At 48.6% G+C, this 25,247-nt stretch overlaps 1 protein-coding gene across 1 annotated transcript in view; it reads left to right on the forward strand.

Annotated features, from left to right (window-relative positions):
* Positions 1-25,247, forward strand: part of TLL2 (tolloid like 2) — a 120,153-nt gene that overhangs the window by 27,292 nt on the left and 67,614 nt on the right. Inside the window, exon 3 of the mRNA XM_059169311.1 lies at positions 19,725-19,802. Coding sequence (XP_059025294.1) covers positions 19,725-19,802 — 78 coding nt within the window. The remainder of the gene's footprint in view (positions 1-19,724; positions 19,803-25,247) is intronic.

The following is a 25,247-nucleotide window of genomic DNA, read 5'->3' on the forward strand; positions in this document are numbered from 1 at the left end:
GAAAGAGCTATATTTTCTCCCCATTTTCTGACAGGCCCCTGGCCCCACCATGGGAGCTCCCAGAGGAAGTGGCAGCAGCATCTGGGCTGTGTGCGGAGTAAGGAGGCAAGAGCGCATTCTTCACGGAGAGAAAGTCCTTCTGTGTGCATTTTATTTGCAGATAGAAGAATGGGAGCTCTGAGCAGGCATGGGCCAAGCTGTTCTATGAATGGGACCCTTGAATTAACATTGCCGAGTTTCCTAAAGCAGCTAATCGGATTAGCTGTGTAGTGAAGGAAGTACTTAGCGGGACACACACACAGACACACACGCAGGCACGCACACACTCTCCGACCGCCTTGCATCGTCTTCAGTGGGATGGAGCAGAGCCCGAGAGCCCCGTTTCTGAGTTTGGAGACACCTCTTCTGCTAAACACACAAGGTGGAGGGCAACGTGGTTGATGTTTTGGACTTTCGTTTGTTTGTATCTTCCCCAAAGAGTCCAGGAAGCCAGGGTTGCACGTTCCCATCTTCGCAAATGTCTGGAAACCTAGAGAGGAAGTCTCGCCTTGCCATTACCTCCATCCGGATGATGGCTCTGATTTCTTGGGCTTTGTCATGAGAACTTGGAAAGGGGAGATGGTTGTAATGACTTATTGGCTCTGAGGGCAACTGATGGCCCCGTCTTGTCTGTTCTGAGCCACTGGGCCATGTCCAGCTCTATTTAAGAAGCCAATTTGCTTCTAAACCTCAGTTCCTAAATTCCTGCTATCTGTTTGAGCATTTGGGTGTCTGCCTGAGCCCAGTGGTTTGGGCTCCTGAGTTCAAAAGAATGAAGTAGCAGGCATGAAAGACGTAGGTTGGGATGCCTTGCCTCCCTTCTCTGGGCCTCCTCTCCCAATCCTGAGGACCCTTCCACCTGGCGGATTCTTCAAGCTCTTAGAGTTCCTTTTCTCACTCTGCCCATGACTTGGAACGGCACACGTTGCCATCACCTGACCTCACCATGCCCACTGAAGAGCCACATGAGATGTTCTTCTTATGGGGACCTCCGGACCTTGCAGAACTGCAGTGTAGAAAGGCTTGGATGTTGGAGACAGGTGGGCCTCAGTTTTTCTCTCTGGCTCTGTATTGATTAGCTGAGGGGCGCAGGGTGACTCGTCCCTTATCTGTAAAATGGGTTATTAGTGCCTGTCTAGCAGTGGGATTGAAAGGTGATAGGAAAAGCACTTAGGCTAGGGCCTGACCCCTGGTAGGTGGCCCGTAATCATAGCCTCTGGGGCTGCCCCTGGGCTGCCCCTTCTGTCTTCTCTTTTCTCTTGTCCACCTCTGTGTCTCTGACTTCACATCCCCCCGCAAGCCCCAGAATTCTCTGTCATTGCTCTGTGTGCTCTGCACATCCTCCCTGCGGTCTCTGGAGCTGGGCCATCCTTGGGACATCTCTGTCAGTTCCCTAGCCTTCTCCGGTCCTCCTGTGTCAAACTCTAGGATTGCACTGTTGGCCAGAGAGAGACCTGAAAATGGATTGGATGCTAGTAGTGAGGACAAAGAGAATGATACTAGCGAGCATTTGCTATATGCTGCGAATGTCTTACGGACTCTAAACATGTGATCTCATTTAACCTTCACACAATGGTTCTAGGCGGTGGGCATTCTTGGCATAGACACGAAGGCTAGCGTTCAGAGAGGTGTGTAACTAACTCTAATACAAGGGATTATTGGCCAAACCCAGATTAGGACTTAACTTTCAGGTCAAAGGCCCTCCTTTTAGCCTCTACACTCCACTGCTTCTGGAAACAGCTGCTGACCTCACCACTGATGCTGTCCCCTTGAACTGGGGAGACTGGGTCTCCCCATCAGCACCCTTGAGAGCTGAGGGGGAAAGACGTGGAAGAGTTCTGTATACCATCGGGGCTGCACCTCAGCGTGCCCTCAGTGGTCTCCGGTCATGGTCACTGTGTGCCTTGCCACATCCCCCAGCCTATCCCAGCCGTGACTCATCTTAGGTCTTGTCTCGTCTTCTTTCGTTCTGCCGTCAGGCTCTGCTCGAGAAAGGTGCCAGACAAAACACCTGTGGTCTGCGGATGGGGCCACCAGTCTCAGGAGTGCTTGGTGGCCTCTGCGCCTCCCTGCTCCTCTGCTCCCCCCAGAGGTCAGCTGGGGTTAGGACTGTTTGCTTGAATGCAGGATGCACTGAATGTGGGATACCAGCCGTGTGGAAGAGATGCTTAGGGAGTGATGCCCGGAGTGATGTCCTCGGGCTCGGCAAGCCCTGACCACCTTGCAGGAAGTGTCCAAAAAAGGCATCATTTAGCCATGTGGCTGAAAGCTTATCTTTGTGGTGCCCCTCACATAAATTCGCAGAGGGAGAATGTGGTTCTTAAGTCTTTTCCATGCCCAAGAGGGAGTGCCAGCATTCCTGCTCACTCCTCCAGGGCTCCTTTTATCCCTTCTCCCCCGGAGACCTGCAGCCCCTCCCCGCCCCCAGCTGACCGCTCCCATCATCCCTGCCCTCCTCTGAGAATTCTCCTTGCCTCCTGGGGTAGAACTTGATCTTTACTTGCTGAACTCCTACTCTGGCGTGTGTCTGCCTCACAGCTCTCCTGACCCTCTGACACCAACGTTCCGTCCCTCCCTCCTTCAGGTAGCAGATGCTAATGGGGGACCCCTTCTGTGCTCAGTACCAAGGATGCCCACTTTCTCTTCTGGCATTCAAGAGATGGTGCGTTAATGATGGATGTGATTATGGCCATGTTTTAGGGTATGGGAGGAATGGGGCAGCCTAGAGTGGGGGGAACTGAGATCCAAAGCCCCTGCTGGTGTGGGGCAGCCACCGATCTCCCAGAGGAGGTGTGGTCCAGTAGGCAGAGGGAAGGCCCCAGGTGACAGCTGTCATCCAGGCAGGAGTTGGTGTTGGGGATCCAGCCTGGGGCACAGGGCCTGCCAGGGGGCAAAGCAGGGCCACCAGGAGGGCAAGAGTGGAGACCCAGGCAAATAGCATCAGAAGGACCTTTAGTCGAACTCGTAGGAAGTTCTCATTTTGTGCTGTGAGCTTGGGAGGACAAGGCAAGGACCCCCCAATCCTTCTGGGGCATAAATATTAGGGAGGATGATAAGCTGGAGACTTGGCCCGAGAGAATAAAATGAAGACAAGGGTCAGAAATTAGGCAGGAGCACACAGATCCAAACCGGGTCAAAGGTAAAGTGCTGCCGAGACCCTCCCATGTTGAGCCTAAACTCTCCACATCTACCCCCACCCCCACCCCTGACCTAGGACAGGGCTGGCCACAGTGTAGGGCGGGACTGACCCCACAGACTAGAGTTAACAGCCGAGAAGGGGAGGGCAGTGGGGCAGGAGTTGGGCAAGGCCTGGCAGTTATTCTGCCCATAAAGTCTTCAATTTAGTAAGATGATTTGAGATGATGAAAAGGCATCTGATAAAATGCACATCTGTTCTTTGGGAAGAAAAAAAGAATGCAACATAAGGATTCTATCATCTCATTCCCTGGGGCCTCATTCAGAGGCTGACTTATAACTTGGATTGAAGCCAGAGTTCGCTGTGAACTTGAAGTGTTGGGAAAAGTAAATTCACCTTTCGGCTGATTTTTGTTATGACTGCATTTCTCAGAATTTGGGGACACTGGGCGGGCCGTCCACTTGGAGCCACAGTGGGGTATGGGGCTGGGTGAGGGAGGAGCAGTGACCACCCTCGGGCCCTCATTCAGGGAGCCACAATCCGGGGCCCCTCATGAGCCTTGAATGCAGGAGCCTGAGTCAAAATTGGGAGATCTGCTTGAGAAGCCAGGACAAATAAGATTTAACACCTGGTATTGTAGGCAAAGTTCTCTCCGTTTCACTTTACAGAATCCCCCTCAAGATAGCTCAAGTGAAGGGGCGCCTGGGTGGCTCAGTGGGTTAAGCCGCTGCCTTCGGGTCCCAGGGTCCTGGGATCGAGCCCCGCGTCGGGCTCTCTGCTCAGCAGGGAGCCTGCTTCCCTCTCTCTCTCTGCCTGCCTCTCCATCTACTTGTGATTTCTCTCTGTCAAATAAATAAATAAAATCTTTAAAAAAAAAAGATAGCTCAAGTGAAGAATTTACTTAAGAATATATTCTCAGGGGGGCATCTGGGTGGCTCAGGTCATGATCTCAGGGTCCTGGGATTGAGCCCCGAGTTGGGCTCTCTGCTCAGCCAGGAACCTGCTTCCCACTCTCTCTCTGCCTGCCTCTCTACCTACTTGTGATCTCTCTCTCTCTGTGTCAAATAAATAAATGAATAATCTTAAAAAAAAAAAAAAAAGAATATATTCTCAGGGCCACCTATAGACTGAAATAGAGAAGAGCCAGCCTCTTGGGAACTGGAGTAGGAATTGGAGAGAAAGGAGCAGAGCTGGCACCTCTTCTCAGGGACCACAGAGTGCCTTATTTTTGCGTTTGCCTCTTCTTGTACCTGACCCATTGTGGCCGCCATGCCTGAGTTTCCATCATGATCCTCAACTCAAGTGTCCTCTGCTGGATGCCTTCAGTGCCTCCCTAGGCAAGGGACTGTGGAAGTCCTAAGAGTAGAAGGAGTCTCCCAAGGAGAGAGTATAACGTGAGTTGACCAGAGAGCTGACAGAGCCCCAGGGAGGTAGGTGGAGGCACCAAAGCTATGATGGAAACAGGTGAGTCTGTGTCCGTCACTCCAGAGAACAATGAATGATGGAGCAGCCTTCCCTTTGAGGAGGTGATGAGTGAAACCCTCAGGAGTGGAGCTGTGGAGGCAGCCCCTTTTGGGTTAACTTGATCTTGGTGACCTCACACCCACTTTGCCATTGATATTATTTCCATGAGGAAATACTTTATGAGTTCCCATCAGCCATCTTAATACATGGGCTCTGGGAGCACACCCTCACGGGAGCGGGGGATTGCCAGTAGCAGAGGAGGACCCAGTCATTGTCCCTCAGTTTGGCTATCAGAAAGGCTGTGCCTTACCTCCCCAGACATCATTCTTTGGTTCTTCATAATCTGATTCTGTTTCTTACTGCCCTTTAACTGGGTATGTCTTTGTTTGTATTTATTGGATGGAATTCTATGTTGCCTGTTTTTAACTTAAGTAGTAGATCTTGGGGCACCTGGGTGACTCAGTGGGTCACTCACCTTTAGCTTGAGTCATGATCTCAGGGTCCTGGGATTGAGCCCCACATTGGGCTCTCTGCTCAGCAGGGAGCCTGCTTCCTCCTCTCTCTGTCTCTCTCTCTCTGCCTGACTTTCTGCCTACTTGTGATCTCTCTCTCTGTCAAATAAATAAATAAAATAAAATCTTTTTTTTAAAGTGGATCTTAAATAGTAGATCTCTAGAGCAGAACAAAATGAAATAACTCATCCTTGCTTATTTATGCTGCCTTCCAATCGCTCGTTCTAGTATCAGTGACCTAGACATAAAAAATATTCCCCATACTGACTTAAGAGAACCTGGTGGTGAATCCTTTTGGATAAAATAAAGGATGCTTGTATCCAACAAAAAATCACCCCCCAAATATTTTTAAGTTAGTATTTTGTTTTCTTAAAGCTACGCACCTTTGCTTTTGTAATTGGCCCTTCTAGATTTTGTCACAGTGGGAAAATGACCTCTGTCGCAAATGTACTTTTTACTCAAGTGTCTTCTTCTTGGGTGTGATAATGAACTCAGTTGTTTTGGACAAAAGGCCACAGCCCTTCAAAGTTAGCTGCTGTGACAGACCTTAGCCATGTCACTTTGCTTCATGGGACTTTACTTTGCTTATCTATAGAATGAAGGGTTGCATTCTAAGCTTCCTAAGGGCCACAAAGGCATCTCTTGGTTCTTTTGCCAATGATAATCTGGAAATGTATGTAGACTTAATGTGTGCTCTCTGCTGCATGCACCGCTGCTTAGAGAACCACAGGACCTTTGACTCCTCCTTCAGCTGATGACTCCTGGAACTTCAGAATGTTCTGCTCAAATTGTATCGAACCTGAGATGCTCCAGTGGGCTCCCCTAGGCATGGGCAGAAACCTGGCTGTTGCCTCCCTACATCCTTTCTTAGAAAACAGCAACACACAACAATGGGCAGGAGAGAGGTCAAGAGAGCCGTGACGGTCTCCCACGGCAAAGCCACCAAGCACTAGTGACAAGTGGGTGGGCCCAGAGAGCTGGAGATGCAGCCTCAGGGGCAGCTGGCGGTCCTGCCAGTGTGTTTGTGATGAGACTCCTGTTTCCTCGGCATTGTGCTAACCTGTGGCTGATGTGCAGGATGGCCGGTGCAAAATCCCATTTCTCTGGGGGCAGTTTATAGCGAGGTCTGCAGGTCATTATTTCTGTGGTTTCCAAGGAGGTCCAGGGAGAGGAGGTGATGATGGTGGCGGAGCTGCCAGGGAATTCTCCTCCTATGTTCTGGTCATCTTATTTCTCTTCGGTGTCCTTTAATGAGCTTGTTTGCCCGCAAACAGTGAGTGAAAAGCCCCAGCTGGCCTTGGCACTGAGCCTCTAATTCGCTTCCGCTACTTCTTGCTTTCTGCTTCCCAGGTTTTCTGCTGCCCTCCTGCACTCCTAGACCTGGGCTGCCATTGCCCGAGGAAGGAGCTCCTGTCTCTTCTGACGTTGGCACCCCCTAGAGGCATGGCTTTCCCATTCCCTCAGCTGCCCAGAGGTCCTAAGCCTTCAGCCTATCAGCCAAATCTGGTCTGCAGATGTGTTTTGTTTGTTTTGTAGTGCTCACATTTTTAAACTTGCTGCCAACATTTGAAAAAAATCAGATTTCTCATAAAAATCCGGAACTAACTCTGGCTTCTCTTGAAAAGTTGGGAGATCTGGCCACGCTGATCCAGAATTTCCACGTGGCAACAATCAATGGAGTTGCATAAGGATGGGTTGACCTGCGGAGGAGCACGCGCTCTGTGGCTTGCCACAGACCCCACTAGCCCTCTTCATCTCTCCAGGCTAGGCTTTTGCACTCTGATGTGTTGCTTGCCTGGCCCCCCAGCTCTGACATCTGAGTTTGCATACTGGCCAGTGGGTAAAGGACACCATCCTTGGGCCCCAAATCAGCTCTCATGGCATTGACCATGCCGCTTCTCTCTTCTCCGCCAAGGAAGGAGTGTCCCAGAGCTTCAGCTGTTGCCTGGCAATGTGAAAGAAGATCCTTCTTTTGGAGACTCTTTTCTTGAACTTTCAGTCTCTGGCACCTCCTTGCAATACAGCGTGCCTTGTCTGGGGCTCTGCATGGCACTGAGGAAGAAACACAGGAAAGGGCAGACAGGGCACACTCAGGGCCTTGGAGGGCATGTTTTATGGCCCAGCAAATGCCCTGGCATCAGAACAGGGTCTTTGTGCCCTAGTGAGTCATTGAGATGGAACCATTAATAGATATTAACTGCTCTGAAGCAAAGGGGCCATTACACTTCACCGACAAATGCCTTCACCTAGAAAAACCCTAGTCACCTTAACTTCTGTTTAGCTGTATCATGTCCTAACGGTGAAGCCATTGCCCTGCAACTCTCCTTGAACCGAGCTGACTTCTCCCCAGAAAGGTCAAAGACAGGCCACAGTGCTCTGTGATCCTTTCTGCTTTTCTTCTCCAGTTCCCTGGAGAGGGCTTGGGTTGGTCTTCCTCTGTTTTCTTGAGTTCCCTGCTACTCCTTCTGCGATCCAATCTGTGGGGCTTGCTCTTTAAGACATCTATAAACCTTTACCGGTCATTTGATCATCTGTGCAAAAGCCATGTGATAAAACCCTTCTAAGATTGTTCTATGAGGACACACATGTGCCTCTTCTGAACTTCTTACTGCGCAGTGAGACTCCTACCCCTCGTGTCTAGGTAACCCTTTCTTCAGCCTCTGGGGTTTCCCCTTCATTCGCTGCTCCTGTCACACAGTAAGGGACAGAGCCCAGAGGCAAAGACCAAGAGCTGGGGGTTAGACCTCCCAGCTCTGCTGCATGCCGGCTGCTGACCCCAGATCAAGTACTTTACTTCGGGGAACTTGGTTTCCTCACCTGTAATGGGGACAATAGCAAATCCTCACCCCCTGCAGGTGCAGTGAATATTGGTTGGGATAACGCATGCCAACATTCGCCAGTCCCGTCCCGTTCAACTCGGATGGACGTATTTGTTAAGCATGTGTCACGAAAAGGAGAGGTCATAAAGCATGGAGGAGGGGATACTTCCTGGAGGAGGCAGAGCTGGGCCTGGGTATTTTGACGAGGGCTGTAGCTGGAAGGATTGTGCGCTACAGGGGGAAGGCAGAGGTTGAATGCTGTCATTCAGGGGGAGCTTGGCAGGGAGAATGGAGTGGTGCGGGGTGGCTGGCGGGCTGGTGGGACATGGCAGGTGAGGGAGAGAAGTTGGGATGATGCATTGGGAGCACACTCTGGTGGGACTTGGGCTGAAGTGTCCCCCCATAGGCTGGCCCCATGGCCAGCAATGTCTTTGCCCCTTACCATCCTCCTTTCCCTCGAACTCTTCCACCCCTTCTCTGGGAAGCCCCCGCATGCCCTGATCGCTTCCTTTCCTGCCAGGCGGGGCAGTGAGCTCTGTGAACTAGCATGTGTCTGTGTGTTCCTAGTACCTAGTCCTGTGATGGTCACCGAAGTGGCTGCACGAACAACTCTTCACAAAGGGAAAATTCCATTTCCCCCAGACTCAGCATAATTGTTACCATTAACCTCATTACTTTGCCACTTAAATTGTTGGGAAAATGATATCTCATTTTGCTTTTATTTTCATTTCTCGGGGGTAAACGTCTGTATAATTACCTACCGGTTAGATTTTTCTTCTGTGGCGTGTTCACCAACTTCCTTTATCCAATGTCTACTGGATACAGTGTTTTTCTCATTGAGTTGCTTGGACTATTTGTATAATAAGGATTGTACCCACTGTCACCGTCAGTCTAGACATCTTCCCCTGTCTGGGTGATTTGTTTCCAATTTAAGGCATTTATCTTTCTGATACACAAATGTTTGAAAGTTTTTAAAGTTGAATGTGTCAAACCAAATTTTTCTTTTTCTTATGCTAATGAACATATAAAAATTTTCCTTCTATAACTTTGGGAAATAATATTTTTTCTAATGTTTTCCTATGGTTGGTTTGTTTACACTTCACTCTTTCTATCCATTTGGGTTTTCTCTGAGGTTAGGTTCGATACCCTTCCCCCTAATTTCTAAATAATAAGCTCAACACCGTCTACCGCATCTTCTTTCCTGGTGGTTTGGCGATATTTTCCTTTATCATGTAGTGTGTGTTTTGTGTTCCATTCACTTATGTGTCTTGTCATGTTAGTTTCTTCGTGTGTTTAATATTTGATGGGCTGCGTTATTCCTCATCGCCCTTGCTCTGGGTTTTTTGTTTTTGTTTTTGTTTTTTTTTTAAAGTCTTAGATAATCTCACTTGTTTATTCTTCTAGGTGAGTCTAGGAATCACATTTCTACAAAAATCTAAGAGGACCCCAAGAAAATCTTCTTAGAATTTGCATCATGTTTGCATTAAATTCTTAACTTCCTTTGGAGAAACTGACTCATTTATATCATTTACTCACTCCATCCAGGAACATAGAATTATTCTTCCTCACTTACTATTATCTTTACAGATTGCAATAAAGTGTGTAATTCTCCCAGTGCAGTGAGACACATTTCCTGTTAAACTTACCCCAGGTCTCTTGCGTTGACTATTCTGTTGGGTCATCTGAAACGTTCCTCTCCAATGGCCTATTTTGGCATGATGACTGTGGAAGGGAGTGCCTTGATCACATCTCAGACCAGACTTGGGCTTTCCTCTACCTGCTTCTCTTAGCCATCTGTGCCCCAAACATAGCAGTGTTTGGAGTGCCATCACCTAACGAGCTCACTTAAGCACCCTCCTCTCCATTGCTATGGTCTGCCCGCTTGAGGATGTCTTCACTTCTTCTTTGGAGTCCCAACTCCATGTCCTCTGGTCTCCCTTGCCTCCCTCCCTCCCTGTTTGCCAGGCCCGTCACAGGCCTGGGATGCATCATGGAAGATGGAGCTGGTGTTTTAGAGGGTGTCATGGAGGCAGGCAGTTAACACACAAGCACCTTGTTGATCATCTGAATTTTTACCCCCGTGTCTCTCTAGTGCCCCACCACTGACATACCTGACCACTCCCTGCTTTAGAAGCACGCCTTCAGAAGCTTCTAGAAATCTATGCATGGGAGAAGCCTCCAAATCACCCCATGTTATAAAAGCCTCACTGGAGCCTGGGATTGCATCTGAGTTTTGCCTCTTTCTGGCTGTGTGACTGAGGATGACTTAGAGTCAATGGTGATCATAGTAATCGTGGGAGTAGCTAACTCTGAGTGCTGGTTTGGGGCCAGCCTTGTTCTATGCCTTGCGGGTATTCGCTCTCTTAATCTTCATAACAACCCTAGGAGGTGAATCCTCTTACCCTCACTTTATGGATGAGGAATCTGAAAGAGCAAAGCGTTCAATGACTTGTTCAAGTTCACACAGCTAGGATGTGGTGAAGTAAAGGCTGTATCCGAAGCCCTCTGGCCCTGGCACTTACGCTGCAGGCTCATCTTGCACCCCCCCCCCACCCCGATTTCCCGGAACCTCAGGCAAACAGAGATCAGGTAGGCGGGAGGTAGGCTGTTACATTCGTGCAGACCTCCCCAGGCACTGCCGTTCCCTGGTACTGTCCTCTCCCTCTGAGACCCTGGGCTCCGATGTGGGACCTGCTTGGCCAGTAGAACCCTAGAGAGCGTGATGGAAGCAGGGGCTTGTACAAAGCAGTGGCACACTGGGACGTATCGTTTTGGAATGCTGCCTCTTGGAAGCATCCTGCCAGGAGAGCCATGCTGTTAGGAAGCCCAAGAGGACTGGAAATAGAGGCCACATGGAAGAGAGCCGAGTCCCCAGACATGCAGCTGCACACGAGCCATGTACAGTCCTCCCCCAGCCCTCTGAATTCTCCCCGCTAAGGCCCCAGACGCTATGGAGCAGACAAGCCAACGCCACTGGTTCTCTGTCCCCAATTCCTGGCCCACAGACTCAGAAGCAAGCATAAAATGATGATTTTAAGCCACTCTGTTGAGAGGGATAGTTTGCTATGCAGCAATAAATGATGGAAACAGCCTTCGGAGAAGCCAAGGCCAGGCTGGGTGTGAAAGGCCTTGGGCCACGTGTGTGAGAGTCCCCAGAGCCCAGGCTCAGGAGAACACTGGAGGCTTGAAGCCAGGTGAGCAGCAGCGAGCACTTCGAGATCACACCTAGGCTAAAGGTCTGGCCTCATTCTAACAAAAATCAGGGACCAGGAAAAACGCAGGAGCCAGCATTCAGGGTAGGAGGAGGGTCCAATGCCAAGCCGAGTGGCTGTCTGGATAGAGGCTCTGGAAAGAGAGCAGCTCTAATTTGCGTGATGAAGAAGCCGTCCATGAGCTGGCCCCTGGAGCCAAGCAAGTCCTGAGGCCTCATCAGCCAGTGCTCGAACACGGGTGGGAGCCAGGTGACTGGCTGGAGAAGGGAGGGCCGGATCTGGGAATCGAGTACCTAGCACTACCTGAGGGAAGAAGGTTCTGACTGGCCCTCTCACTCCTCAGCCATGAGCTTTCCTTGCCTTCCATCTTGCTAAGGTGCGGACTCATGACTTTTTCCTTCCATGGTCAGAACAGAAAAGCAGAAAATACCACAGACCCACAACATTTTCATCTGCAGAAACACAGCTCTGTTTCTTGCAACTATGTTCCCTGTTCCCAGCAGAGAAAGGTTTTCCTGGCAGCCGCCTCTGTGTGTGTGTGTGTGTGTGCGCGCGCGCGCGCATACATGTGTATACGCACGTGTGTGTGCAAATGTGCATGACAAAGTCAGAGCACATGTCATAACCAAGTGTGTGCTATAATCTAGCTCTTTTTGGGTGGGGATCCCTTTGTTTCCTGATTATAAAAGTAATCACAATTTGGAAGTTTCAAAAGGTATGTAGGAAAAGAAAATTCACCCAAACGTCACCGACCAGAGATCATCACGATGAGCCTTGTGGGTATTTCCATCCCCGTCTTTTCTCCGCCATTTTTTTTGTGATGCTTTTCCAGGAGAGATGGGATCATACCCAGTTCTACTGGAATCACCCTGGGCATTATTTCCTTACCCGTTTTTTGATTTACAATATGAACATTTTTCCCACTTGGTAAACTCTCTTCTAAAACAGTTTTTGAGGTTACATAGTGTTCCATTACATAGTAATTCATTTTACTACCCTCCCCCAATTGGGGGTGTAGTTAGCACAGTTTTTATTGTAAAAATGTGGAGATAAAACAGTCTTTGTCTTTATTGTCAATCAGTTCCTTTGTGCCCATATCCAGAAGTCATATTCTTGGGTCAAAGTCATTTTATTGCCTGTTTTGATACATCTTGCTAAATTACCTCATAAATGTTACCAATTTATATTCCTGCCCCACCAGCAGTGTATAAGAATTCCCTTTTTATTATACACTTGCTGATATTAAATCATTTCATTAACGAAAGCTGGCAATGATCTTTTAACTCATTTTCCCTTTCCCTTCTGTAGCATTTGAAATCTGGCATAGATATAAAATTTACTTGGCACCAAATTGCTGAGGATTGCACATTGATTACCATAGTGGTTGGTTGACTAGTTCATTCCCAAATCAACCTGTTAAGGGGTCTTGGCACCCCCCTTTTTTAATCTAATGAATAATGAAAACCTCCGCCGAGCAGGTGTTTCTTATACTGACGGAGGCAGGCAGCTATGTCATCTGTCAGCCTGGCCTGAGATGTTCACTCAGACCACATTCACACAGGTGTGGGCTAGAGGGCAGAGGAACACGGGTTCTGGAGTCAGATGGGCCAGACCAGTAATGCAGATCCCATCACTTAGCCGCTGGGTGACCTCCAACAACTTACTGCTGACCCTCTGTTTTCTCTTCTGTAAAAGAGGAATAATGTTACTTACTCATGGGATTGCTGTGCATATTACATCTGACCAAAGGGCATGGCAAATTAAGACCGTTAAAGGCATGGTTGTGAGGATCAGAAAGGCTTACAGGAGCTGGCCATGCATTCCTCAGGCCCTCCTGCCATGCTGCCTGCTCTCAGCCCTGGCTCCAGCCAGCAAGACTCAGTTTTACTTGCTGGATTTTTGTTTGCTAGTTTCTGCTTTGGTTGTGTTTTGGTTTTGTTTTTTCGCTGGAGTGCTCTCCCCAGATGGAGGAGAGTCTGGGTCTCAGCTCAAATGCCATCCCTGGGCTCTCATCCCCCATTGCTCTTTCATAAAACTGTTCTGATTTCTTCAAAGTGCTTCATCCCTCTGTGGAATGATGTCATTGTTTATTGTTGATTTTTATGCTTTGCACGAGAACCATGAAGGCCCCATAAAGGCATGCCCTGGTTGTCCTGTCTTTAGGAGCCCAGCCCCGTGCGGCCCAAAGCAGACCCTCAACCAGGATTTATTGAAGAGACTAGTAATAAAGCGATTTTTAGGATCTTGTGCTAGAGATTTTAAAATTATTATTATTAGAGTAAAGCAAAGCAGTTTCATGATAGATTTACCCACCTCTGGTGCGTCATAGCTGTAAATACAGGTGTATTAAAAGTGAGTAAATGGAGGGGATGCCCAGGTGGCTCAGTCAGTTAAGCATCTGCCTTGGCTCCTGTCGTGATCCTGGGGTCCTGAGATCAAACCCCATGTCAGGCTCCCTTCTAAGTGGGGAATCTGCTTCTCCCTTTCCCTCTGCTGCTACCCCTGTTTGTGTTCTTTAGCTCACATTCTCTCTCAAATAAATTTTTTTTTTTTTAAACGAAATAAAAGTCAGTAAATGGAGAGTATAGGTTGCCTGGCAGGGTTACTTCAGTGTGTGATGTATATTAAAGCATTTGACACCAGACTGTCTGGAGAGAATCTCAACCTTTCTACCCAATGGCTGTGTGTGTCCAATGATATCTTAACTACCCTAAGCCTCAGTTACCCTGCATGTTAAATGGGAATGATACCTACCTCAAAGGGTTGGCTTGAGGATTAAATTGATTTATGTCTGTATAGTACCTGAAAATAATCAACACTTTAAAAATGGTAGTTATTCAGCATAGAGGTTCCTCAGAAAGTTGAAAATAGAGCTACTCTATGAGCCAGCAATTGCACTACTGGGTATTTACCCTAAAAATACAAATGTAGTGATCCGAAGGGGCACATGCACCCGAATGTTTATAGCAGCAATGTCCACAATAGCCAAACTATGGAAAGAATCTAGATGTCCATCAACAGATGAATGGATAAAGAAGAGGTGGTATATATATACAATGGAATACTATGCAGCCATCAAAAGAAATGAAATCTTGCCATTTGCAACGACCTGGATGGAACTAGAGGATATTATGCTGAGCGAAATAAGTCAATCAGAGAAAGACAATTATCATATGATCTACCTGATATGAAGAATTTGAGAGGCAACGTGGGGGGTTTGGGGTTTAGGGAAGGAAAAAAATGAAACAAGATGGGATAGGGAGGGAGACAAACCATAAGAGATTCTTAATCTCACAAAACAAACTGAGGTTTGCTGGGGGGAGGTGGGTAGGGAGAAGGTGGTTTGGGTTATGGACATTGGGGAAGGTGTGTGCTATGGTGAGTGCTGTGAAGTGTGTAAACCTGGCGATTCACAGACCTGTACCCCTGGGCTAATAATACATTATATGTTAATAAAAAATAAAAAAATTTTTAAAATCATAGTTATTCTTGTGTTTAAGAAAAGCAAGGACTACGTAATGTTAGATTCTATGAATGAGGGATAGAAGGAATAACTGATATCAAGTTTTGTCTATAAAACCATATTAATGAATATTAATTCATAGTCATTATGCATGAACATATATTCAAATGATCAGTATTGATATTTGGGACAAGGCTCTGTCCTCCTGGGCTTTGGAAGAGCCCATCTCTTTTTGCCTAGATGTCTTTGGATGTATATAGTTAATATTTCATTAATTATGGTGGAGGAGTGTTGTGTATACATCAATGTCTCGTATGATGCATATAATTAAGCTACTTTTTGTTGGGAGCGGAAGAAAATTGGGCTTTCCCAAAGAAAAGCAGCTTGCTCCCAAAGTTGCTAACAGATTGCTTCTTAATTGAACTTGGGAGGTGAATTATATGGTGAATTAGAAAAAAGAACAACTCTGAATTTAGTGAATTGTTCTATAAAGGAAACTGTGGGATTGAATTGCAAATGCTGGATAGAAACATTTCAGCCTGGCCCCATGCATCACGGGCCGTTGACCTCTGCTGTGTTTCAGTGAGAGCGTGAACAGCCCTGTAGCTCTCTTTTCAAGGCCTGGAGGGCATTCTTTCCCAGAGACCAGCTGTAAGCCTGGGTTTCTTATGCAAAGGAGACGTTTGAATAAGCCCCTGTGACTAATGAAATCTACAAGGTCTCTGCATATCCTCTCACCCCGAAGAGTAATTAACCAAAGATCAAATACGGGCGTATATATGTATTTTTTTTTTCAAATATTTTTTGTCTTGCAGTTACACCCAAGGAAAAATATAGCCCCACACCCTGAAATATGCTCCCTCCGCCCTTTGCCCCAATCTTTGTCTCGGGCAGGCTATATTTTTCTTCCTGTTCCATGGTGCCTGGGGCTGCTGTTCCAGCCACTGTCACACCTGCCTTACTCACTTGCTAGCTTTTACTGGAAGAGAGCAACATTTTTCATTGATACAGATGTGAGAAAGGAGTTTTGTTGTTGTTGTTGTTGTTGTTTAGTGTTTGATGTGTTTCCAGCTCCACATCTTCATTCCTGGGGAGCTTGGGAAGGAAGAGTTTAGTTGTAAGAAAATTTAAGATAAGGCTTCCTCTTACAGGTTCTCTGAGTCGAGAATCACAAGCTTGGCTGTACCTTAGACTCCCCTCAGGAGCTTTTGAAAATCCTGAGGCCCAGCCCAGGCCCAGACTGATTCAATAAGAACCTCTGAATGGGTGGGTCCCGGTCTCCGGGCTGGTTTGTCTAAAAAGCTTCCCAGGTGATCCCAAATTGCAGTGAAGGTTGAGAACCATTGTCCCAAGAATATCTGCTTCCCTTTCTCCATAAAAGCTGATGAAAACCATTTGTTCCATCTGTTAGGCTGAGTTAGAAAAGATTGAGTTATCTTTTTAAGAACTGTCTACCTGACTCGTCCATCCGTCCATCAGTCCATTCATCCGTCCATCCCGTATTTTACTGAGTGTCTGCTATCTGCCGGGCGCAGTGTTCATTGTTGGACAAGACAAGGGCCCTTTCATCAAGATGCTAAAAACTAGAAACCAAACTGAAGGATCCTCTGAATGGACAGGAGAGGTCCACACCTTGCGGTTTGGGACGTGAATCAGCCCGAGCCCTGCACGAGCACACAGAGTGCTGCTAACCTGGGAGGAACTGTGGGACAGTGTCTTAGAGGAAGTGGTGTCCCTGCGGAAATTTAAAGCACCACTAGGATCCGGCCAGCGGAGAGGTGGGTGTGGCTGAGGAAAATAGAAATGAAGGTGCTATAGGTGAGAATGGGTGGCTGAATAGGACAGCAGGGAAGTAGCAGGAAGCCCCAGGGCACCAGGCAGGAGAGGCCTCAGGGAATTAGAACTCATCCCAAGGGCAGTGGGGAGCCTCAGGAAGGGTTTCATCAGGGAGAGCGACCCTGGCACTGAACTTGTTCTTTCTGGTCCCGAAGCTGAGTGGAAGGAGTAAAGATTTGGAGAGTCGGATAAGACACCCCCCACCCCCGCCTTCATCCATCTCCCTTGCTAACCATCTCTGTTCCCTCGAGACAGGCAAGTCGATTCACCTTTTGGAGCCTTGTGTCCTCCCTGGAAAATGCGGATGGTTATGGCTGTTTTGTCATTGTGTCTTTGTGAGGCGACAATCATTAAACACAATACAACGAGGGCATTTAGCCCTATTCTTAGTGCGTGTTCGGCTCCATCACTGGACTTGGTAAACACTGATCCTTTCCCCCCTCTAGCTACTAAGGGGCCCGTTCTTGCCTCAACATCAGAGCTCGAGCTCCTTTTATAGCTCTGAGCACCAGGGGGCCGAGTGGGTCAGAAGTCCTCCACCCCGGCCCTCCTCTGCCACAGCCTACAGCTAACCCTAAACCCAGGCTGTGCCCGGGGGTCCTTCAGCTTTCGTTCCTTCGCCTCCCTCCACCCCTTTCTCAGGGGCCAAGCACATCTAAACTGACCGACCTTCTCTGCGGGGCTGCTGCTGTGTGGAGTTTCCTTCCGAAAGCCAGCCTCTGAGTCCTCTCCTGTCCACTGCTAGTAACCCTGGTCACATTCAAACTGGTGCCGTTCCAGAGCCCTCTCGTGTTCTCTGGCTCCCGCCTGGATCCCTCGGAATAAAAGCCAAATCCTGGAAATGGCACCACACAAGCCAACCCTCCAGACTCTCCACTGCCCTCTGGCCACACTACCTACTACTGTCTCTCTCATCTGCTCCATTCCAGTCATACCTCCTCCCTACCACCAAGCCCGCACTCCCACCCCAGGGCCTTTGCACCCCTTGTTTTTCCCAGTTTGAAATGTTCTTCCCCAGTCTTCGGTAGACTCTCTCCTTCACACTCTCCAGGTTTCTGCTTTTCCGTCTCCCACGAAACAGCAACCCCTTAACCCTAGACTTCCCCCTTTTCCCCCTCACCCTCATTTATTTTCTTTGTAGCGCCTCTCAGCAACTGACTTAAATATTTAGTCGCCTATTTGCTTATTGTTTTCTCCCCTCCCTTCCATCAGAATATAATTTCCATGAGGTCAGGGTAGAGTTTGTTCTGTGTTGTATCCTGAGCAGCAGAAACAGCATCTGGCCTGTAGCAGGTGTTGGATAAATATTTGTTGAATGAGTTAGTGCCTAAACAAACCCATTACCTCATTTGGTCTTCAAAACAAACAGCCCATTTGACAGATGAAAAATACAAACGCCCAAGGTCTTAGCCGCAGTTACGCAGCAGAGACGGAGCTTTTCCCGGAGCTCTGGCTTCAGGCTCCCCCTCGCTCCTCACATGCCACATTCCTCTGCCGGCCTGTGATTTTCACACCATCGGGATTTCCCCTGACCTTCAGCCCGAGAGGAAATGATACCGCAGCTGGAAGAATACCCAGAGGGCTGGGAGCTGGCAGCCAACCCCCCCGGCAGCTGCAGGGAGTGTGTGAGCGGATTCCGAGTTGGCCAGAGAGGCCACAGAACGAGCAGGATGAAGGCCCGCAAAAATGTCAGCGCGCGCCTGGTCCGCCGCCAGGGTCGCCGGCAGGAGAGGGAAAGAGGCGGGCTGTGTGGTGGAGGCCCGGCTGCGGGGCCTCAGGGCCGGCTCCCAGGGTTGTGCTGGGCCAGGTCATTGGGTCACCTGTTTGGGACCTTACCTTGAGCATTGCTGGAAGCCTGTGGGCTGTGGAGCACAGGGAAGATCCTCAGGCTTCTGACCGGGAGACGGTGTCCTGAGCACGACCCTGGGCCACTCATTTTGTGACTTGATTTTCTCCTCTGTAAAATGGGGTTACACTCCCTCTGCCACAGAATGTTTAATGAGGGAGAAACAGCTCCATGAGCTGCAGATTTCTAAACAGACGCAAGAAATTATTTTTGTATAAGTTGATTATACTGTAGGTGCTTGGATGTGGTTTCATATGTACAATAGTCTCTTCTGGACATGGGCTCTGTCCTCAGATCTGCTCCCTGGTGTCACAGCCCACCCAGTTGTTCAACCCCCAAATGTGGGAGTCACTGGGGACCTCTCTCAGTCCCTCGTATCTAATCCATCAGGCTCCCTGCTTCCCTGCATGCAACTATATTCCTCATATCCCTGTGGATCTGGCCTCCCTCGCTGCCTGGTTCCCCCTTGCCTACCACCATGAGCCCCTCCGTGGGGCAAGCTCATTCCCAGTCCAGATTCTTTCCTGGTCCTGGCCCAGACCTCTGCGTCCATGGTCAGGGAAGGCCCCTTTTGAGCACTCTACCTTATCCTGCATCCAATCTTCAGATTTTCTGAACCCACGATGACTTTGTCCTTTTGTTCTCTTACCTTGCGTTTCTCGTCCCGCTGCCCATTTGACCCATCTGTCTTGTCTTAGCTCACTGCTGAGTCCCCCGGCTCCTGGAACCGCACTCAGGTCCAGCTCACCGTAGGTCTAACACTCATGGCTGGTTGACCGCCTTCCTGGTGGGGACAGATGTGAACCAGGTTTATACACAAGGGCTACTCGCAAATAAAGACAAGCATGCCTGTCTTTGACTGAGGCCGTGTTTGCAGAGTCTGATATATAAAGTCAACAGAACAATTTCTAAAATGAGACTCACCCCAAAGAGAAAACCCAAATGCCTACTTAAGCCAAGGCAGTAGCTGACCACATCACGTATTTAAAAGCAGTGTTGAGGCTCCTCGCTGCATTCAGAAGCTGGTGTCCTGTTTACATGCGATGCGGGCTTCCTAATTGGGGTAAGCGCAAGGAAGCTGACTTCCAGGTTGACTTTGGGATTTGCCTCCTAACTTTGTATATTTGACTCCAAGTACCCTTGAACTGACGGAGGAGAGTAATACATTTCTAACTGGTGAATTATGTGCGTGGTATGAAAAAGCGGGTTCTTTTCCGCCCTTGCATCTAGAACGGTGCCCCGCCCGTGATGGGCTCTCAATCAACCCGTGTTGTCAAATCTTTCCTGCTCTGCCAGGGATCCTGGTCATCCCCCAGGGGATCAAGTTTGCTCCCGAGCTCCTGGTGCTCCTACAAAGAAGGTTGATGCATCCTCACTTTTCTTTCTCGTTCCTTTAGGTGGACTGGAGGAACAGCCATTTGAGGGCTGGGAGAATGCAACAGCTGCCAACACCAGCAGTGAGGAAGCTAGCAAGGGTAATGTCAGGCCCTCCCAGGCCTTTGGGTCTTTTACTTATTTTTTTTTTCCCATTTCAGCTGTGATAAATTTCAAATAATATAAAATTTCCATTTTAACCATTTTAATGTGGATAACTTAGTGACATTAAGTGCATTCACAGTGTTGTATGACCATCCCACTATTTCATTCCAGAAAAATTTTTGTTCCATAAAATTTTCATCACCCCAAAGGAGACCCCACAGCCACTAAGAAGTCACTCCCCTTTTCCCCCTGCCCCTGGCTTTGCAAACCTCTTAAAAATTTTTTTTACCTTTGTTGTGAGGTGTGCGTAACCTAACGTTAACTGTGGTCTAAAGTGTTTAGCTACCAAGCGGATTACCTTTGTTGTGAGGTGTACGTAACCTAACGTTAACTGTGGTCTAAAAATTTTTTTTATTTGAGAGTGAGCAGGCAGAGGAGCAGAAGGAGAGGGAAAAGCAGACTCTGCTGAGCAGGGAGTCCGATCCGGGGCTCGATCCCAGGACTCTGAGATCAGGACCTGAGTGGATGGCAGATGCTTCACCAACTGAACCACCCAGGTGCCCCAGCTTTGGGAACCTCTTATTCCACTTTTTACTTGCTATCTTAGTGGACTAGGAGCACCAAAGTCTCTGGGCACGGGGGAGTGTGTCCTTTTGTTGAGGACGGACTGGCTGAGGGTGGTGTTTGGCTACTTAGGGACGGAATGGTCTTCAGTCTGGCTTTGACCTTTCTCACGGCTGCTTAGCTTGTGAGTTGCAACCCCCAAGGGTTGACAGGAGGGATCATGGAGCTTTGGGGACTAGACATCTGAACAAGAACAAGAACAAGTGGGCGTGGGAGGCAAGGAGGGAAAATAAAGCTAGGATGGGAGCTGTGGAGAAGGTGTAGCTCAGAGACCTTGTGAGAGGCTGGGGGAGGGGGCTGGTGAGGTTGTGCCCGCCTGTGGGCAGGGACACTCATCAGTAGGTGCCTGCCTGGAAGTCTGTCTGTCTACATACTGACGCTCACACGTGTGCGCCTTCCCGGGATTGCGAGGAGGGCGTCTCACTGGAAGCATCTCCATGTGGAGGAGTTTTTCCCGCTCAGAAGCCATGCTGGCTGAGAGAAGCTGCTGGGTGGGCTTCTGTCTGGCCAGCACCCTGCAGGAATCAGGGCTTGCTGCTGCCGATGACGCTTCTTCTACATAAAATAAATGCAGGGCAGAGGGAATAAATTTTGTTTATTGAAGTAGAGTTGACACACAGTGTCAAAAGAAATAATTTCTAGAATCTTCTGATCTACAGTCAGATGGGTTATCCATCCCACCACTGGCCCTGTCAAAAGGAATAATTTTTACATGCCAGAATCCTTGTTTTCAAGGATGCCTATTTAGGGATAAAGTAGAAATCATTATTTGCTTTATGTTTTCGCTTTAATGAATGCTATTTTATATTTTATACATACATATGCATATATATCATTTCACACAAATGCATACATGTAACGGTACCATCATATCCTTTCTTAATTTTTTTTTAAATTCGTTTCCCTTTAATTGGGCTACCTTCCTTCCTTCTCTTCCCACATCTCGCTCCTCTGCCCTTCCCCAAGTAACCCCGGCTGATGGTTCTGTGGGCACCCTTCGTATTTTCCTCCATGCACGTGTGTTCACACAGACACTTCTGTAGGGATGTAAACACACATGCAAATATAAGCTTCATCATTTTACAAAACGGGATCCTATTCAATACGTGCTTTTTATGAATCCTGCTTTTCTCACTCAGCAGTATGTCATGGGAAAATCCCTGAATAACGCACTGGTGATAGCTTCGGTTTATTCTTCTGAATATTTTGCAAAATATTCCTGGCGTGGATGGGCCATAATTGAGCCAATGGTTCCCTTATCTATTAACATTCACTCCCTGTCAAGTTTTTGCCATCACGAGCAATGCCACAGTAGACGTTCCCAAACCTAAATCCTACGCATTTGGGATGTTTTTTAACAGGTGTTCCTGGAGTGGGCTTAAAGCTGCTCACATTTCCAGAGTGACTTGTGAGTGTGCCCCTCTTACCCCATCCTCTCCAGCACTACGTGCTCTCTGTTTTTGATAATGTAAATAGGAGTTTATTATTATTGAATTTGGATTTCCCTGCCTGCTGCTGACTCCCAGCCTCTTTTCCTGCCTTTGCCAGTGACATAGGGGTGCACTTCTGTGATCTGCCTCTTCCTGTCTTTGCCCATTTTTCTGTTGGGTTGCTGATCCTCCCCACTTACCAGTTTGGCCTCTTTCAGACAAAGGCAGATCCATCAGCTCCCACGTCGCACCCCCTCCTTTGTCAAATGTACATTTGTTTCTCCCTCTCATAGCATGTTGCTGGGACCGTGTGCAGGGCTTCCTTGAAAATCTGTGGTTTCCTGCTTTGCTTTTTCAAAGTATTTTGACTTGTGCTTTCTCAGATTCCCCAGACATCTCGTAATCTCCATGGCACTCTGATTTGGCCACGGATGACCAGCACGTTGTGCCGACAATGGAGCCTAGGAGGTGGGACCGAAACTAGAGGGGTTTGCTAGCACCGCAGTAATGTAGATGCCACACCTGATTTTTCCTTCCTAAGTGATTTATCGTTGCCTAAAACCATTCCCAATCTTAGTGACTTCAGACAGTGATTTGCTATCTTTCACGATCCTGTGGGTTGACTGGATTCCGTGGGGTGTTTCTTTGGCTGACATCAGCTGGGTCACTCACTTGACTGCATTCATCTAGCAGCTGGCCTGGGCTGGCCTGGGTGGTCCAAAAAAAAAGCTGTAGTCACATGGGCCTCCATGTGGCTCTTCTCGCCACATGGGTTTTCATCTAGCTGTCTAACTTGCCATTTTTTACAATATGGCGGCTAGCTTCTCAGAGGGAAGAGCCAGAAGCCACCAGTCTCTTTAAGGCCTGAACTCAAGAGTACCCAGAATGCTCCTTCTGCCATAGTCTATTGGTCAGACAAGCCAAAAGGGCTGCTCAGCTTCAAGAGGAAGAAAAGAGATTCCACCCCTTAATGCGAATAGCATCATGAGCTCATGGAGAGGAGAGCTGTGGCCATGCTTAGAGACCAACTCCAGCCTTCTCTCACTGCCTCTTACCTGCCCACCAGCAATGGACAGGGTCAGGGTTCGTAGTATTGCCTCCTTTGTTGGTGTAAAATGACCCAACCAAATAAACTTGGACCATCAGACGCACGTGGGTTTGTACTTCAGCTTAGCCACTTAGTAGTTAGGACCTCAGGTAAGTATTCACATGAGGTTTGGAGAGAATTAGAAATATTTATGCAAAGTGCATAGCCAGGTGTCTGGAATTTAAGAGGTACTCAGTGACTGTAGCTTCTCCACTTTTTCCTCTTTACCTCCACCTCCAAGAATAATGTTATGCAGCCCTGGAAGGACACCCTCCACCTCTGGACTGGGATTCCACAGCTGTGCAGCAGCTGCACAGAAACACAAATAAGGGAGACCGGAAGGAATATGGCTGCCGCAGCTCATTACCATGCCGCCTCTGGTAGGTTGCCTTGTGCCTGGCACCTGCACAGAAACACGAGATCTCCTTGGGTTTTTTAAGGAGGACAGTGAAAGCACTGCCCTAGCCACCATGCCTCACATCCCTACAGTGGGCTAAATCCTAGTCTGCAGACCGTCCAGTGACCCCGGTTTTTTTTGAAAGAGAGTCAAGGCTAGGCCAAGTTTCTCCACACCATATTGCAGCAGCAGACAGACACATCTTTAAGCATCTCGGGCAAGCCTGATGGGGAAGGAGACCCTTGGCACCCTCAGAGGTGAGCCGCAGGCAGGCCGTTCTAGCCTGTCCCTCCAGCCTTCCCTCCATCTGATCCATCTCTCCAGGGCCCTATCAGGCGCCAGCATGGGTGCTGCTTGTTTTGTTTGAATTAAAGATAAGACAAGTTGTGTCAATCTCAGATTCCCCTTTCATCACAACCCGACCCCCTCCCAACACCCCCAGAAAAAGAGACCGCCCAAGCAGGAGAAAGGATCTGAGGGAAGTCCCCCTCCCACCACGGCCCCCTGGCTTCAGCAGCAGGCTTATTTCCTGGCATTATGTGGCTCCCCTCAGCCCTGACGGCAGGGATTTGTGCTCCCAGCTCTGGGAAGGGCGGGGAGGTGGGGGGCGGCTCAGAGAATTGCTCACTCAGCATCCCCCTGGCAGACCGTTTGGTCCGAGGAGTCTCCCTCCCCTGGAGATGAGCGCTCAGCCTGCATTTCAGGGCTGCTAATGGGATTAATGAAATGGAGTGTGTAACTGCTCCTCCAATGAAGCTGTTGACTGTTACGATAGAGCCCGATTTCCAGAACCATCTTCATAGATGAGAATGGACCTTTTACTCCCAGTAACAGTTCTTAAGGGCTTTGTGCTGCAGGAAATCACAGTGGAATCTTGTTTGCACTGTTGGCACTTACAAAGCACTGCCCAGCACGCAAACCCCTGAATGTCACTAATGTCAGTAATGGGTGTTACCACTGAACCTAATTTTAGGCATTCTTTCTAGCCCGTCCCCAAATGCAGACCTGGCTAGCGATTACTGAAGCTCGCTTGGAACCCTCACCATGGCAGGCGTTTGACATTCATTACCTGGTTCAGTGCCCACAACACCAGCAAGCGGCAGGAAGGAAGATTCCAAAGGCAAGAAGAGTGCCTTATCCAAGGCCACACAAGTAGCAAATGGCAGCATTTATCTTGAACCTAAGTCTCATCAGACCCTAAACAATCCCCTGCTCTTAACCTTATCTATGGTTCTCAAACGTCCCTGTGCTTTGGAACTACCTGGTAGCTTTAAAAACTATCATGCCTGGGTTCCACTCTTGTTTGATTGAGTGGCAATCTCGGGGTAGGGGGCGGACACCAGAATTTTTAAAAAGCTCCCCAGCCGATTCACATGTGCAGCCAGGTTCGAAAACTGTCATGGGGAATAATTCAGTCTCCACTTTCACAGAGGGCCTCCTCAGGGAGGAGGAGCCTCTCCAGGTTTGCAGGCCAGCTGCTATGTTGCCCACCACCCTGGGGTGGGGGGTGTTGTGGACGGCTGGACTCTCAGGATGTTTGCTCCCAGTGTGGGGCTGACCAGTCAAATCATGGAAAATTCCCAGTGCCTCACTTGAGAAGGCTGGGGTGGGCCTGGTTCTGTTTATGACACGCCTGTGCCTTCCGCTGGAGATGGAACCTTGAAGAGCTGTGGCCGCAGAGGACAGGGTCTGCTCCCCGAGCCAGAGAATTTAAATGGACTTTATCCCCCATCACCCCTTGCCTTCCCCCCGCAGCGTGTTAAATCCTTTCAGATGCCCCTGAGCTCCTCTTCAAATGTAGGACTCTTGGCCATAATCAATAATTACATCCTTCTCTGTGGACTCTGATTCCAGATAGTAGTAATCCAAGAAAATCCAATAATGACAGTTGCATTAAGATCCT

The sequence above is a fragment of the Mustela lutreola genome, chromosome 4 (assembly GCF_030435805.1).
Source record: "Mustela lutreola isolate mMusLut2 chromosome 4, mMusLut2.pri, whole genome shotgun sequence".
NCBI classification, from domain to species: domain Eukaryota; kingdom Metazoa; phylum Chordata; class Mammalia; order Carnivora; family Mustelidae; genus Mustela; species Mustela lutreola.